Source organism: Triticum urartu, unplaced genomic scaffold, assembly GCF_003073215.2.
Source record: "Triticum urartu cultivar G1812 unplaced genomic scaffold, Tu2.1 TuUngrouped_contig_9383, whole genome shotgun sequence".
Classification (NCBI taxonomy): domain Eukaryota; kingdom Viridiplantae; phylum Streptophyta; class Magnoliopsida; order Poales; family Poaceae; genus Triticum; species Triticum urartu.
In genome coordinates this window covers 1-18,020 of record NW_024120422.1, presented here as the reverse complement: position 1 = coordinate 18,020, position 18,020 = coordinate 1, and the positions used below count along the sequence as shown (strand labels likewise).

At 44.2% G+C, this 18,020-nt stretch overlaps 1 protein-coding gene and 1 pseudogene across 1 annotated transcript; both read right to left on the bottom strand.

The window, feature by feature from the left end:
* Positions 1–3,672: 3,672 nt before the first annotated feature.
* On the bottom strand, positions 3,673–5,050 carry LOC125532212. The gene is made up of 3 exons (XM_048696357.1): positions 4,847–5,050; positions 4,088–4,750; positions 3,673–3,993 (listed from the first exon to the last, which is right to left on the bottom strand). The coding sequence occupies exons 1-3, from the start codon at positions 5,048–5,050 to the stop codon at positions 3,673–3,675; spliced, it is 1,188 nt and encodes a 395-aa protein (XP_048552314.1).
* Positions 5,051–15,988: 10,938 nt separating this feature from the next.
* Positions 15,989–17,335, bottom strand: LOC125532210 (annotated as a pseudogene).
* Between the last annotated feature and the right edge of the window lie 685 nt (positions 17,336–18,020).

The window sequence follows — 18,020 nt, the reverse complement described above, 5'->3', positions numbered from 1 at the left end:
ATCTCTATCTCTCCGCTGCATAGGGAGCCGCCGTCGACCGGGAATTCTTCGACACCGCCAGGAACTCGTGCAAACACTATAGCGCCTAGCTTTCGCTCTGTACCCCCCTCAGACCTTGTTGAAGAACCCGCCCACTGAGCCCACATCGCCGCCACAACCTTACTAGGACCACTCTCCATTGCCCACACAAGCAAGGAGATCAACAAACACCTCCGCCACGAGGCTCGTCTGAGAGACGTCTGAATAATCCACCATCCCATCCAGACTGCTGCCCATGGTTCCAAATGCCCCCATGTGGGAATGCTCGGGATCACCATCTCGACTGCCAGGAGAGCCAGCATGACTAGCAACCAAGGGTACACGACCACCACCACCCAAGAGTTTGACGTCTTCCACTCTGAGTGTCGAGGAGACGTCTCCTCGCCGGAGAAGAACCCGCCAAGGCATAGCCATTAGAAACACAAGGGTAAAGAAGGATGACCATCTCTTAGCCTCCTCCTAGAGGGGGCAACTGCACCACCGCAGCGTGCTCCATGCAGGGGCTCTCCTCTTGAGTATCCAGCCTCATATCTGCTACATGCTATCCTTGGGATGCTTTACCTACATGGGATGACACTGAGCCGCGGCAATAACTCCATGTAGATGAGATCTGAACCACCGAGCCTCCTACCAGCAAGCGAGGGCGCGCCTGGCACCATGGAAATGAGTAGCCGCCGGAGGGAGCCTCGCCACCGCCATCCTCGTGTTACACGGGCTTGACCAATGGTAGCGAGGGCATGATGGAGAGAGGAAGGGGTGGTTTGGGCCTAGGGTTAGAGGCCACCCTTGTCGCCCCGATCAAAAGCATGCTTCATTTAGCTCATCGGAGTTAGTTATGCCTAAAAGAGTTCATGTTGGTGTTCTTTCATATGATCGAACCCACCTTTTCAGACACCCCAATATCTAAAATTTTGATAAATATTCCCTGTTCAGGAACCATGAATTTTATTCCAGACACTCATCCCCCCTTCTCATGTTCCATCGATTCCTTTATTCTTTAGCAGTTAACTGAACAAAATATTGATGTTCTTCACAAATTATATATTTACAAAATATTATGGTTTTCTTCTTGCGTGTTGCATTATCCTAGACCTCCAACACTACGAGATGCATTTCCAGTTCTCTCAAAACTACAGAACGGCCATGTGGCAGTTGCTTTGCTGACACTTACGTGTATGCCAAGTGTATTTTGTGGAATATGCCAAGATTTCTGTTTAGGCCGAGAGTTTTCTTGTAGGAACTCGGCGTAAAGTTGCTAAGCCGAGGGCCATGCATTTGCCCTGTATGTTTTTGATCATACTTGGCTTACACTGGGGTAAGTTGAGTACCTGATAAATTACACACAGCTTATGCCGAAACATTAGGCAGCATATGTTTTTCTGTAGTGTTTTCTTGATTTACCTTCATTTTCTGCAGTTAATAAACAATTTGTTGATGTTCTTCACAAATTATATATACTACCAAATATGCCCGTGCGTTGTAACGGGAGACAAAAAATTATAGCTAATCAAATAAGTATGACTAAATATCTTGATATATGAGCGTACTCTATTTTTAACATAGTGGCTCACCATGTTGTCATTTATTCTTTCTCACCCTAGCCGATGATGGTCGTGATGTCTACGTGATCACAATGCATTCGACGCGGTAAATCCCAAGGCTATGAGTTTGCCAGTGCATGTCACACTTTTAATTATGTTGCACAAGGGAACGTTTAAAACTTTAAAAGCAAATCTCATTGAGCCCGAACTACTCCCAGCGCCAAGACATATAAAGACTTTCGAAAAACTAATCAAATCCTAGACATAAACCAGTGAACATTTTTTCAAATCGACAAACAATTTTTTTTAAAATTTGATTTTCTCAAAAAAATCATGAACATTAGTTTTGTTTACAATCTTTTTAAATGTATGAACCAGTTTCGAATTAATTAATTTTTTTTGTCTCAACAAACATTTTTTGAATCGATGAACTTTTTAAAAAAATTGGGGAACAAATTTAAAAAAACAAATTTTTATTTTTATTTTTGTGAACATATTCTAAAATGTCATGGACTTTTTTTCAGATTCCCGAATATGTTTTGAATACACGATCATTTTTTCAAAATCATGAACATGATTTTATTTCCTGACCATTTTTTGCGAACATTTATTTATAATTTTGCGAACAGTTTTACAAAACCACCAACATTTTTGAATCTGCAATTTTTTTATGATTTTCTAAACAATTTTGTATTCACGTATTTTTAGATTTCTCAAACATTTTTTTAAAATTCTCAACTTTTAGAATATTAAAATCCCCAAGTAATTTAAAGAATAAAGAAGAAAGAAGGAAGAATAAATAAAAAAGAATGAGAAAAGAAAAGACAAAAAAGTAAAATGAAAAAATAACAAGGGAGTGAAGGCGGCTGATGAACACATACATGGATACGACATGCGTGAGAAAAGAAAGCGGGGATCCAACCCAGGTCTCATCGCTAGAGGAGGGATAGGCCGACCGCTCAGCTGTTCTTCATTTTGTGACTATTGCGCGTCGCGTCCCTATAAAGCAACGAAGGAGGCGGTGATTTTTGTCCAATCGTTTTTCCACTTACCGGTGGGATTGGTGGGTAATTTTTACCAACTCGAAGGGTAATTTTAATGACGGACGACCAGAAGCGATAGTCGCTTTATTAGTAGGTAAAGATTTACAAAATATTGTGGCTTTCTTCTTGCGCGTTGCATTATTTTAGATCTCCAACACTACGAGATGCATTTCCACTTTTTCCGAAATTCTAGAAAAAAGCACTGAAAGAAGAACACCCTCACAGAAGCCTTTTTTTTAGGAAAAAACCATCATGGCTAGCTTTATTAACTGATAAATAAGGATACATGGCCTACGAGCTTGGTTACTAGGTCAATCACATCAAAGGTTTTGGTTACCGAATGAGGCAATTTTACCAAGGGGGACTGGTAAACGTGGTTACCACGGTTACCGAGAAATGCCGAGAATATTTCGAACAAATTTTATAGTTGAATTTTGAATTCAAATAAGTGAATGAACAAATATTTGAACCAGAGACCTCTCAAAATAGAAACTAGGTTGCTACCAACACGTCAGAACAAACTCTCATGGCATTAATTAGATCCTACGTACTTTACTATAAGATGAGCGTTCAAATTCAAAAAAGCTAAAAAATTGGTATTTTTTGCTTGGTACGAGGATTTATCGAGGGGCACGGAAATACGTGGTAATCATGGGGAATCTCAAAATTTCGACTGGTAACCAAAACATTGATCATATCTCGGACACCCTCGCAGAAGCTTATATAGTAGCATTCTACTAGCACTCACATCTCAAGACACCTGATCGTTTGTAAGCGCACAAGGTGACTGACCTTTACAGGAGGCCCATATCACGTCGCATTTTCTTACTGGCCAGAACTGCACTTTCCGTTTTAGAATCTAAGATTTACTGAACAGCAACAATATGAATGCATGACGGGGCCACTGAAAACACCAGTTGTCCAGCCACCAAAAACACCAGTTGAAGGAAAAGTATGTCTCCTCCAACCTCAAAAAGAGCCAAAACAATCATCAGGATTACTGAAAAACAACTACCAAGCTTCATCGCGACCGGCAGCTGTATAACGTATCATTTCTTGTAGAATTCGCAGGTGACGGTACATTCTCTGACGAGGTTGCATTCGGCAACGGTGCACCGGTCTTTCAGATATCTGCTACCGTAGACCAACTCATGACGACAACCTGCTGCAATGGACACCTTATCCTTGATCCTGCTCTTGACAGTCGCAATGGTGTCGGCTCTCGCAACCTCCACGGTTATCGTCTTACCCCCAGGGATCTTAGCGAATATCTGTATCTTCTTTTGCGAGAAATGTTCCTCCAGCCTGTCGATGAATACGTCGGTGAGCACCGACTTCGAAGTAAGCACGGCTCGCAGTAGCGCAACTGCCTGCAAGACCACCAAAATTATTGGTAGAAACACTAGCAAGCTGAATTACCAATTGTTAGTTCAGTAATACTAGTTCACAAGCTAGCTAGAGTACCTCCGGCTTCCTGACGATAATGTCCATCTCCAGTACCATAGCCTTGTCTCTCCCACACCAATGCTTCATCAGAGACATGGCAGACGCCTGATGTATAAGTAGATCATCGCCTACGACGTACCTTCCATCTTCAACAAGCTCAGGGTGGCAGCAAAAACACGCTAACTCTGGCATCGTATCTTTCAAACACTGGCAATCTAGTGCCCGACACACAAGGTTGCTCAAAAGATCGAACGGTCTAAGGCTTGGATTCAGCAACTTATTCTTGGTGAGGGCACCTGTTAAGCACCCACCCTCGTCGAGACCGGTAACACTTTTGTAGAGATTGTTAAGGCACGTGCCAAGATGGGGAGTGCCAGCCCCCGTGTTCTTGATAACTGAGCTGATAGGGTAAGTCAGGAAACCGAGGAGCAGGTCGACGAACTCATGGCTGCATTCGGCATAGATGACCTTCTTTTCATCGGTGTGATAGAAGATCTTGATCTTGCTTTCTGGTGAAGAGCCTGCAGAATATTGATCGAACGGTAGCATTTTCTGATTGATGGTGATCTGTTTCATAGAAACACCAGCAGCCTGTTTCTGACAGTCAGTTAGCAGATTTGGTAGAAATGCATCAGTGTGTACTGTATCTGAAGAAAGGGAGGCCTTGAACATAAACAAAACCTACACCAAAAGAAAGTACAGACTATTAAGTAGAAGAAAAAAATTGATTCGACTCTGATCCTAGCAATACCGTACGTACTAAATCGATGATCTTACAGTCTCCCAGCTGACGCTCACTTGGACCTCCTCGAAGCCATGGCCGATCCCATCGGAACTGAACGCTTGAGGCAGCGACTGCAGGCTGCTGGTGGATGCCGGTTTGACTGTCATGTCATCACTAATCACAAACCGTTCTTTGCGGCTTACAAACGTCTCTGTGCTGCCTGCTGCTTGGTTGTAGACATGCAGGAGTCTGGCCATGCGTACGCAACATTTGGAGCCCTTGATAACGACTTCGTTGCAGCAACTGTTGGCTGACTTACAGAGCCTGACAATGATATTTTGTCAGGTAAATCGTAGCTGAAAGAGTACTCTACCCGAAAGCACACTTAGATCATAGTAGCATATACTCCAAGAGGACATGTATACGTACTCAAACTCGTCGGTGTGAGCGGGTGTGAGAAGCATGCCATGGCAGGCCTCAACCTTGAGCAGCCTGCTGTTCCTGAGGCGCTCGACGCCGTCGCAGAGGTTGGAGAGGCATCCTGGCCATGTCGCGCCTGCCGAGCAGGACTGGATGGCGGAGAGCGGCAGTGTGAGGAAGGTGAGGAGGACGTCGACGAAGTCGGAGCCCGCGTCGGCGAACAGCACGCGGTTCCGGGACCTGTCCACGGCGAGATTGATCTTGATGGAGACCATAGTCAATGTGGAGTCCAAGGTTCCAGGCGACAGAATACAGGTGGCCCGCAGCGTTTTTTTCTTTTTTTTTTGAGAACAAACATGTTTTTCTTCACAATCTATATCTACACTATCTATACTTTCTACTACTACTATAGAACAAGAAATTTTGAACTTGTTTCAGCCATCCGTCATGACGTAGAGGCAATTATCAGCCGTTGATTTTTTTTCGACGGACTGAATCGCTACCGTTTATTACAGCAAACTCAATTGATCCGTCTTCGGGATTCGCTTATGCAGTCGCTCGCCAAAAGGAGGCCGACCGGTTTTTTTTCTAGAGTCATCGAGGCACTGTAGAGCTGCACCAGCAGTTGCACACTTTGCGGCCTTGTTCGGTTGACAGGGATCTAGGAGGGGTTTGGCAGGGATTGAGGTGGATATATATAATCTCCCACAAGTCAAAATCCATCCAAATTCTCTCCAATTCTCTTGAGAAGAGGTGTAACCGAACAAGGCCTGCAACGTCTCGTGATGCTGATGAGAAAAGTTCTCACAGAATCAAAGGTCCTCTGTGGCTGGTTTTTGAAGTATCCATGGTGCAAGGAAAGAGATGTTATTTGCAGTTTGACCAAGACACCACGTGCTGCCGTATACTGGTACTATATAGTGTACCAGCTTTGAAGCATATGAGCCGTTTGATCTTTACTATCGGACAGCTAGCATTCAACGGGTTGAAATCCTCGACAACGTGGCAGTTTGCTTACCATTGGATTGTGTGATCCAACGGCCAACATCCCTGGGATTCACGGTAGGAGTTAGTGTTGCACTGTCCTGCTGTCTGCTGTGTCAGGTGGCAGGCTTTTGTTGAGTAAAATACTACTCAGAAAATCAGGAGTCTTCTAGGCGCCTTGGACCATGGCAATGCCTACAGAGCAGAGCCCAGATAAAATATAAAAAAACTAACGTGCTCCGCTGAGTTGAAGGGAATGATGTACTGGAATGAAGAGTTTGATACAATTTGCCTTAAAAGGAAAATCTACAAAGAAACAATAGAAAATGCATGTAGGCATGAAAGAAAGTGTATCACAAATTTAACAAGTCCGGATGCATGTCCTGATAAAAACAGTCTCGATGCTTATGTCCTTGCAAGCTTAAAACACGAGATAATTAAATATTGTGCATGTAGAAAATAAATAAGAACCTTCAAAAATAAAATAAATTTAGATTGTATTTCGAACAAATTTCTATTCTCGACTGTTCTAGAACTTTTATTTCTTAATGAGCCGAGTTACACACACAGTGAGCCCCTAAAAAAATTATAAATCTAGCCAATTTTGCATATAGTGCATCTACCCGATGCCTATTGAAGTATTGAGTATATGTGCATCTACCCAATGTCCAGATTTTGTTACTACCCCAAGATGTCACATCTATTTCTCCCTAAGGAAAAAAGATGTCACATCTATTTTTGATGGCATAGTTTTAAGTGATAAATTATCATGAAATTATGAAAAGTATTCACTGCTAGAGTAAGTTTTCTTAATGCAATTAATGACCGGTTGACAATTGAACCCAAAATTTCCCATCATTTGATTATCCATAGTAGTGCGAAAAGGAAGCCTGGAGTAAGAGTGGTGTTGAGTTTCTCGCCTCTTTGCCCAGTTGACACTACATGCGAAGCATGTGCTGTTTGCTAATAATAGTAACATACAACTCACATGGCTTCTTTCTGAAACAGTCCGGAGAGACAACACACAAGAAAATTTACATCACCATCACCAAAGAATCCAACCGCCGCTGTCGCCGAAGCGTTCGCCGGAGGAGAGAGACATAGGCCTCCAACTTGCCAAGATCCAAAATAGTGTCATAGCAGTCAAGCTGCGTTATGAGCCTCTGAACACGCGCCATCACAAATAGTGACGCACATGTCTAAAGAGGAAGAAATAACGCAACGCACGGGGAACTCAGCAACATTGTTTAGGGTCTGAGCAAAATATTAAAGCATGATGCCTTAAGATGTCTATCTAAAAAAAAGCGTGATGCCTTTGGATTTTGGAGAGGTACTACTAAAATTAACAGTTGACGACTAATGAGTTGAGATCAAAGTTGTAAGATCAAGAAAAAATATTGTGCCCGGTGATATTCATCCAATGGCCCAAAATAGATCGAACATTATTCATCTTTCATCCCCTCCTCTTCGCGCAGCCGCCAACCTATGCGTCCCAACCTGCCTACGTCCGCCCCTCCCCTATAGCCGGCGGGCGCTACCACGCGCCGTCTTACCCTCCCCCTCGACGCAGACCCGACACTGAGGGGGGCATGGGCGGCCACCCCAGGATGTGTTGCTTCGTGGATGGAAAACGATACTGCCATGCTGGCCCACGTTACTGTGTACAGGGCCTGGCTATTGTGTAGTGCGTGCCAATCAAATCGATCTCGATTTCGACCACCTCTTGTGAGTGTCGTCCAACAGCCGTCTGACTGCCCCGCGTTGTCACGCCTACAATCATTATCGCCTTCATTGATGAAGTTCCGTCACAGCGTTCAACTTGTACCGTTTGCGGGGGGAGCACCCCCTGTGTCGTTGTGCCAAGTAGGCGACTTCAGTCTCCACTTGGGCCTCCACTCTGACAGAAGCCCACCCTTCGTTTAGAATTCCATCGCCCCATCTAGATCATTCGCACCATGATCCGATCCTCGCACCCATAGCTCATGATACCACTTGCTACCTCTTGAGCGTGCGTTGATTTTCTCTTGAAGAGGAAACGGTGATGCAGCAAACAGGGGCAAAGACAGGGGGACGAGCAGGGGCCAGGCCCCCCAACGATCGAGAATTGCTTTAGCATGAGCTGATAATTAGCGATAAATTTGGTTGATTTCATGTACTTGGCTCCCCTGACACGAACAAGCAAAAGATAAAGGCCCATAAGAAGGCCCAAGACCATGAAGTCCCTTCGTAGAGTCCTACACCAGAGTCATTAAGATGCAATTAGCGCCGCCGGCTGCCGCTAGGTTATTTCCTGCCGTTCTCGTCTTCTCGATGGCTCCCATCTCTCCATCAGATTCGATTCAGAGTAAATCAGGCGATCCCGATGTCGCGAGGGGCAATCCTGTAGGCTGCACCAAATGATTCTCCTGTGCTCCAGCTAACTACCCAAGGTTAGCACTAGTGGCTACTGTCACCAATCTCTCACAACTCCCATCTTACGTGACAAAATTCTACTTTTAATTTAATCTACTTCTTCTGATTGTAAGATCAATGATGCTAAGTTCTCTCCTAAGAAAATTAATAATATTTTTGATCGTTTGTTAACAAGAATTATATATGATAGGAACGCTATTGATCTTATTGAGAATTGTAGCGTCCAATTTAGATCAATACAAAATATAACTATGTTTTTGTTCTATCGAGGCGACACCTTATTATATCACTCGCAATTTTTTTTACCGGCTTGGCCCCCTCTATACCTAAATCCTGGCTCCGCCCCTGGTAGCAAAGTAGCGTACGTATTTTCCTCAGTTTTGAGAACCAATGTATCAATCCAGTAGGAGACAACGCACAAGTCACTTAGTACCTGCACAAACAATCAAGAACCTTGCAACCAACGCGATAAAGGGTTGTCAATCCCTTCATGGTCACTCGTAAAAATGAGATCTGATAAATATAGTAAAGTAAATATTTTTGGTATTTTTGTTGTATAGATTGGAAAGTAAAAATTGCAAAATAGTAAACGAGATGCGACGTAAACAAAAGAGATGCAATATAATAAGAAAGTGACCTGAGGGCCATAGGTTTCACTAGTGGCTTCTCTCAAGATATCATGTATTATAGTGGTCAGTGGGTGAACAAATTACTGCCGAGCAATTGATAGAAAAGCGCATAGTTATGGAGATATCTAAGGAAATGATCATGAATATAGGCATCACGTCCGTGTCAAGTAGATCGAAATGATTCTGCATCTACTACTATTACTCCACACATCGACCGCTATCAACCCTGTATCTAGAGTATTAAGTTCATAAGAACAGAGTAACGCTTTAAGAAAGATGACATGATGTAGAGGGATAAACTCAAGCAATATGATATAAACCTCATCTTTTTATCCTCGATGGCAACGATACAATACGTGCCTTGCTACCCCTACTGTCACTGGGAAAGGACACCGCAAGATTGAACCCAAAGCTAAGAACTTCTCCCATTGCAAGAAAGATCAATCTAGTAGGCCAAACTAAACCGATAATTCGAAGAGACTTGCAAAGATATCAAATCATGCATATAAGAATTCAAAGAAGAACCAAATAATATTCATAGATAATCATGTTCATAATTCCATAATTCATCGGATCTCGGCAAACACACCGCAAAAGAGTATTACATCGAATAGATCTCCAAGAACATCAAGGAGAACTTTGTATTGAAGATCAAAGAGAGAGAAGAAGCCATCTAGCTAATAACTATGGAGCCGAAGGTTTGTGGTAAACTACTCACGCTTCATCGGAGAGGCTATGGTGTTGATGTAGAAGCCCTCCGTTATCGATTCCCCCTCCGGCAGATCACCGGAAAAGGCCCAAGATGGGATCTCACGGGTACAGAAGGTTGCGGCGGTGGAAAAGTGGTTTCGTGACTCCCCCGATGTTTCTAGGGTATAAGAGTATATATAGGCAAAAGAAGTACATCGGTGGAGCTACGAGGGGCCCACGAGGGTGGGGGTGCGCCTACCCCCTAGGCGCGCCCCCTGCCTCGTGGCCGTCTCGTTGCATCTACGACTTCATCTCCAAGTCTTCTGGTTTGCTTTTGGTCCAAGAAAGATCACCGCGAAGATTTCATTCCGTTTGGACTCCGCTTGGTATTTCTTTTCTGCAAAACTCTAAAATAGGCAAAAAAAATTGGCACCGGGCCTCCGGTTAATAGGTTAGTCCCAAAAATAATATTAAAGAGCATATTAAAGCCCATAAAATATCCAAAACAGATAATATAATTGCATGGAACAATAAAAAATTATAGATACGTTGAAGACGTATCACCATTTATTAGAAAATACACAATAGATCATTGCAGAGAAGTAGATAGGACACACGACCTTTTGTTAATGAGGTTCACCACCGTGGCTAATCTTCAGGGCATAATTACGAGCACACCTCCACATGTACCAATCGTATGATACAAGTTGACAATAAGCCCTCCAAGCCGCCAGACAGTGCTCTGACCACCCTCACCATGGTCGGTCCAACAACACCTGCCACGGGCGTCCAGACCGTCCCTCTCGCGATCTCTGTCTTAGCCCAATTTATATTTAGTCTATTTTGGCTACCCGTGATGACCTTATATAATAGTCCCAGGTTATATGTGTCTGACTCAAACACTTAAGCCTTCACGTACTTCAAGTCTAACTGCTTGGGATGCATTTTTAGTACTTTTTTAAACAATCCATCAGCTGCTCCCACCCGCTCCACTCCTAGGGCGGCGACACGGGAGAAACCCCAGCTGTCGCCGCCCCCGTCTCCATTCTCCTTTCACCCCGCCGCCGTCGGAGGAAGCCGACAGGTAAATCTCATTCGGTGGACGGAGGCGGTGGACTCTCGTCCTCTACCGCTGAGGGGACCTCCGGCCTAGCACGGGGTGCGGCCCTAGACGACCTAGCGTTTGCGGAGATCGGAATTGGGACGGCGGTCCTGAGACTTTTTGGTGGTGGCTTCGCTACGACGGCTGCGAGGGCAGGTCATACGTCTACAATGTATCTATAATTTTTTATTGTTCCATGGTATTATATTATCTGTTTTGGATATTTTATATGCATTAATATGCTATTTTATATTATTTTTGTGACTAACCTATTAACCTAGAGCCCAGTGCCAGTTTCTGTTTTCCCCTTGTCTTTGAATTTTACAGACAAGGAATATCAAATGGAGTCCAAACAGAATAAAACTTTACGATAATTTTTCTTGGACCAGAAGACACCTACGAGGCTTGGAGAGAGGGCCAGAAGAGTCTCGAGGAGGCCACAAGCCTCTAGGGCATGCCCCGGGGGGGGGGGGCGTCCCCTGGCTTGTGGGCCCCTCGGGAGTCCCCTAACCCTAGTTCCACCTCTATATATTCTCAAATATTCCCCAAACATCAGAAGCGTTCACCAAAATAATTTTCCACCACCGCAAGCCTCTGTTCCCATGAGAAACCATCTTGGGGGACTTTTCCGGCACTTTGCCGGAGGGGGATTCGATCACGGAGGGCCTTTACGTCAACCTTGCTACCCTTCCAATGAAGCGTGAGTAGTTTACCACCGACCTAAGGGTCCATAGCTAGTAGCTAGATGGCTTCTTCTCTCTCATCTTCAATACAATGTTCTCCTCGATGTTCTTGGAGTTCTATCCGATGGAATATTATTTTGCGGTGCATTTGTTGAGATCCGATGAATTGTGGATTTATGATCAGATTATCTATGAATATTATTTGAGTCTTCTCTGAACTCTATTATGCATGATTAAGATATGTTTGTATTTCTCTTCGAACTATCAGTTTGGTTTGGCCAACTAGATTGGTTTTTCTTGCAACGGGAGATGTGCGTAGTTTTGGGTTCAATCTTGCAGTGTCGTCACCCAGTGACAGAAGGGGTAGCGAGGCACGTATTGTATTCTTGCCATCAAGGATAAAAATATGGGGTTTATACCATATTGCTTGAGTTTACCCCTTTATATCATGTCATCTTACTTAAAGCATTGCTCTGTTCTTATGAACTTAATACTCTAGATGCAGGCATGAGTCGGTCGATGAGTGGAGTAATAGTAGTAGATACTGAATCATTTTGATCTACTTGTCACGGATGTGATGCCTATTTCCATGACCATTGCCTTAGATATCATCATAACTATGTGCTTTTCTGTCATTGCTCAACAGTAATTTGTTTACCCACCGTATGTTTTCTTTCAAGAGAGAAGCCTCTAGTGAAACCTATGCCCCCCGGGTCTATTTTTCATCATATATTTTCAGATCTATAAACCAAAACCCCAAAAATACCTTGCTGCAATTTATTTATATTTACTTTAGTTTGCTTTTTTATTTATCTTTTATACCTATCTCTATTAGATCACACTCTTGCAAGTGACCATGAAGGGATTGACAACCCCTTTTTCGCGTTGTGTGCAAGTGTTTGTTAGTTTGTGCAGGTGCATATATTGGAGACTTTCTTATGCCTCCTATTGGATTGATACCTTGGTTCTTAACTATAGATCAGGAAAGTGTGTGGCCACGGGTGCAGCTGGATAACTGAGGGGATTCATTTTCCCAAGTTTGTCATCAGCTAATGGCAAGGACGGCATGGGCATGCTAGAGGGGCCCTTAACATGGGTTTCGGCGATGCTTGGCAGTCATGTCGTCGCCTGTTAGCAAGCTCATGTGAGCACAACTTTGGTCACGTTGATCAACCGTGCGCATGAGCAGTGGTTGGAAAGCCCAACAATCAAGCTAAAGACATTCTGAGATGTCATGTTCCATCGTCCTCGTGCACGAGATGCATATTCGCTGTCGAGTGGTCTGGGCGGCATTGTCAAGGACAAAAGGAATGAAGGTGGTGCTCAAGCGGATGCGATAAAACATTATGCTTGCGTTCTGGGGTGCTAATCCGGTACCAGGACTGGAGTTTTAGGGTGAAAACCTATGGTGCGACCTTTGTTGGTCTTACCTGGCAACGGTGGTGTTTCGACATCGTTACCTTGTTGAAGGCATTGCATGGAATTTTGCCCAGTTCTGCTCCTCCCAAGGTGAAAACTCAGGATTTAGTCTTTGATTGAATCCGGCAACGGTGACACTTCTGTGTCCTTATCTTCCTCAAGACGTTGGTTTTGGAGAACCTTCTCGCAGCCTGTGTGTTGTCACCGTAGTGGTTGATGTTGTTGTTGGTTATTGCGTGCCTTAGATCTTGGTTTTTTCTTTCTTTCTTTCTTTTGTTCTTGTTTTATTTTTTGGCTGTGTGCATCCTCAATGCCTCGACTTGATCGTGACATTGTGTTGTTGCAGAGGCCGGGTGTACTTGATATTGTCTTGATGTTAATATAGTACCCTTTGTCGGAAAAAGTACTTTTTTCTATACCCTTATATATTTTGCGAATAATTTTGAAAGATGGTCGTTGCATGAAGCCAATCCAGCGGTGCAAAGATGGCAAATTCGAGCACTACTGGCGGTTGGATATCATCTACATTTCACCAGATTCTGCCACATATACAATCTAGAAGACTCCATGGTTGAACTTAAGCATAATACACAAACCTCAAAACACAGGCACTTCTCCCTTGTTCTAGAATCTTTCGTATCATAATTGCCCAAACTTTTTTTTCTAGATGAATTGCCATTATTTGTTTTTACTTTATGCTTTACAACACACAATTATGTGAATCTTAAAATAGATTAACTTTTTATAAAAACTAATGGACTGTGATATTTGGCACACGTGTGCCATATAAGCAAAACTGCCACACCTCTACTTCTTTCATTTAAAAGTACCACACGATCCTCCGTCCTTTGACCTCGCCTCCTCCCAAACGATCCCGGAGGCTCGTCCGAGAAACCTGCTTCTCCCGCACATCTCGCGCGCCCATCCCCGAGAAAACTGCCACTTCTTCACGTCTACCACATGATTTCTCCCCAGGACAAAGTTACCATGATATTGGTTTGCAAATTATCAGGCCTGTGTTGCGTAACTTACCATACTATTTACATAGAACGTACCAGGTACTATACTTCAACAACTACACCCCTCGAAAGTCACCATTGTATTTTATACACAAGTTAGAAGGTCTTCGATGTGTAAAATACCGTGGTACTTACACATAAGTTATCAGAGTATATGTACATCAACCTCACCCTGGTCAAAATTATCATGGGTGGATTGTACATGAGTTACCGGGTCTACAGTACGTATATTATAATGTTACTTGCACCTAAAAATCTGAGTGTGTTTCAGTAGCTTTTTCCATAGGTCAAAAAATACCATGATGTTTTTGTGTAACTTATCACGCCTATAGCACGTGTGCCCCTCATGACACTAAACATTATGTCACTTTCCCGTGGCACGCCATGTGTTGTGTTCATCCAAGAAGCCCACGCGCGAGGTGAGTGTATGTTTTTAACAACTTGTTTTTCTTTGGTAAAAAAAGTTACCATCATGTTTATATTGCAAGTTATCGGTTATGTGGTGCTTATATTATCATGTTATTTACACAAAAAATATTAGAGATGTTTTGAACAACTTTTTCTTGGGAGAAAAAGTTATTATGGTGATTCCAGGTAACCTATCAAGCCCGTAGTGCTTAAAATATCATGCTATTTACACAAAATTTATCAGGGGTATGTTTCAGCAAATTCTCCCCTACGGGTCAGAAACTTATCATGGTGTTTAGTTATCGCGGTGCATATATTTTCATACTATTTAAACATAAAAATGTCAGGGGAGGGAGGTATACTACCGTGCTATTTACACAGAAGATATCGGAGTATCTTTTCAAAAAAAAAATCCCTACGGTCAAAGTTACCATGATGTTTCTACCTCAGTTATCAGATGTGCGCTGCGTATATTACCATCTATTTACGAGACGTGTGTGTCGCATCTTTAAACGAAAAGTACGGGGAGGGGGTGGGTGGGTTCAACAAATTTATTCCCAATGATCAAAGTTACCACAATGCTTGAAACAAAAAGTTTTTCAGTGCTAACATATTAAAGGCAAAAACATGTCAAAACAGTATTTCCCTTAGCTTGTTCAACAATCAGTGTCATAGGTGAGGTGGTTAGTTCCCTTTGTTGATTACCTGCAGACTAGAGATCAAATTCTAGTTCAAGCATTATTTTTGCCCGAAAATTGGAAAGTCGCGTGGGGCCATAATTGACGATTACAAAAATTAGAAAGTCACGAGCGGGTGTGCCCGCGGGAAAGGAAAGAAATCGGGAGGGAGGTCGGGGAGGACGTGCGGGAAATGAAGGAGATCGGGAGGCGTGTGGCAGTTTCGCAATCTGGCACACGGTTGCCATATACATATTTCGAAAACTAATTGATTTTGAACGAGATGAACTATAAGAATTAAACAAACATCTACATTATGTATATATGACTCAAAGCTTACATGCTATAGTATGATATTAATTCATAATTTGGTTGTCAAATCTCATGCGTGCAATACACATGTACGTTACTAGTTTAGAAAAGGAGGTTAAAACCCCAGCCTTCTCACCAAAGTCTCCTAGACTAAAAACAAAGTCTCCTAGTAGTCTCAAAAGAAAAAACTACGAGTCTCCTGGTCTCCCCTCAATTCTATTTTCCATACGAAGGAGAAACCACCAAAAACAAAAGGCTAATCCATTTGGACACCTGATAAGTTTTCAAGCGAACTGGATATACAGATCATTACAGGAGGGCACGACAGCACCACTAATAATCCAAATAAAACAGAGCAAGAACAACTGAGAAATGGCAAAACGGTTGCACGGACCAGGCTTCATCGCAACCGGTAGTAGCCATAAAGTTGAACGTGCAATCTATGACTTCTTGTAAAATTCGCAGGTGATGGTACATTCTCTGGTGATGCTGTATTCGGCAACAGTGCACGAGTCTTTAAGATATCTGTTACCATAGACTAGTTCATGACGACATTTCGACAGACCAGGCATCTTTTCCTCGACCCTGCTCTTTACGGTGGCAATGGTGTACTCTGATCTCACAACTTCCACGGCTATGGTCTTACCCCAAAAGAAGAACTGGACAAAGGTCTGAATCTTCTGCAGGGAGGGGTGTTCCTCCAGCCTGCCAATGAACACATCGGTCAGCGCCGTCTTCCAAGTGAGCAACGCTCGAAGCAGCATGACGGCCTGCAAGATAACATCAAACTGAATTTACTAACTGCAAACTGAATTTAGCAATTAGTATTTCTGCACTGATTTTGCAAGCATACGTCCTGTTTGCCCACTGCAATGTCCATCTCCAGTACGTTAGCCTTGTTTCTCTCAGACCAATGCTCCATCACAGACATCGCAGATGCTTGCTGAACAATTAGATCATCGCTGACAACATACTTCCCGTCCTCAACAAGCTCAGATGCCAGCAACAACGTGTTATATCATCCTCCGGACACCGGCAGTCTAGAGCCCGACACATGGCGTGGCTCGAAACGTTGAATGGCATAAGGCTTGGATCCAACAACATCTCTTTGGGAAGGCGGCCGGTTAAGCTGCCAGTGTTGTCGAGATCGATGACGCTTCTGTAAAGATTATCGAAGCACCGTCGAGATGTGAAGTGCCAGGGCCCGTGTTCTTGATGACAGAGCCGACCGGGTAAGTCAGGAAACCGAGGAGCAGGTTGACGAACTCATGGTTGCATTCAGCATACATGACCTTCTTTTCGCAGGTGTCGTAGAAGATCTTGATCTTGCTCTCTGGTGAAGAACCTGCAGAATCTTGATCAGACGGTAGAATGTTCCGATTGATGCTCGGTTTCATGGTGGTGCGAGCGGCTATCAATTGATTCCTTGGGTAGAAATGCATCGGTCAATACGGTATCTGAAGAGAGGAAGGCCTCCAACATAGCCAATAGCTAAATCATAAACCAGTCCAGAACAGTGAATCAGTAGTGAAAAATGATTCGTACTCACGACCGATGTCATATGTACTACTAGTAAATCTTCTTACCTGCTTACGCTCGACAACCTGTTTGACCACCTCAAAGCCGTGGCCGATCCCATCACAACCGAACGCCTGCGGAAGAGACTGCATAGTCCTAGTGGATGCCGGCTTGACTGTCATGTCATCACTCATCACAAACCGTGCTTTGCCGCCTACAAATATCCCTTCGCCATCTAGCTGCTGGTAGGCATGCAAAACTCTAGCCATAACCGGGTAACACTTGCGTCGACTGTGAGTTGACTTGCAGAGCCTGGCAATAGATCAATAAGATGAGTCGAGAGCATTACTGAAAGATGACCAAAAGGGTAGATATACATAGGGGAACTCGTCTGTGTGAGCAGGAGTGAGCAGTGTCCTACAGCACTCCTCAACATTCAGCAGCCCACTCTTCCCGAGGGTCCTGACGCTATCGCGGAGGCTGGAAAGGCAGCACGGCGATGGGGTCGCGCAGGACTGGAAGCCTGAGAGCGGGAGCGTGAGGAAGGTGAGGAGGGCATCGACGAAGTCGGAGCCGGCATCTGCGAACAGGACGCGGTTCCGGGACCTGTCCACGGCGAGGTTGATCTTGATCTGGACGGCGGCCATAGTCGAGCAGGTGGAGTCCCACGGGCGAGGCGACGGATTTACTGGTGGCCAGACGCCTGCGGCGTGTTTAAAGAGGAGGAAATCACACACACATGGGTAAGGGCATCTCCAGCCACGTTCCCAGAAAGGCCTCCCCAAACGATTTTTTCGCGCCAGCGCTAATAAAACGGCCCAGTCACGCTCCCAGGAGCCTGATTTTCGCCGGCCTGGGCCGAAAACAGCGCCGGCGGACCCAGGCCGAACCCGGCGTGCTGGGGGGCGCCCCGGGGCACCGGGCGAATTTTTTTGGCGCGGAAAACGCGCGGGG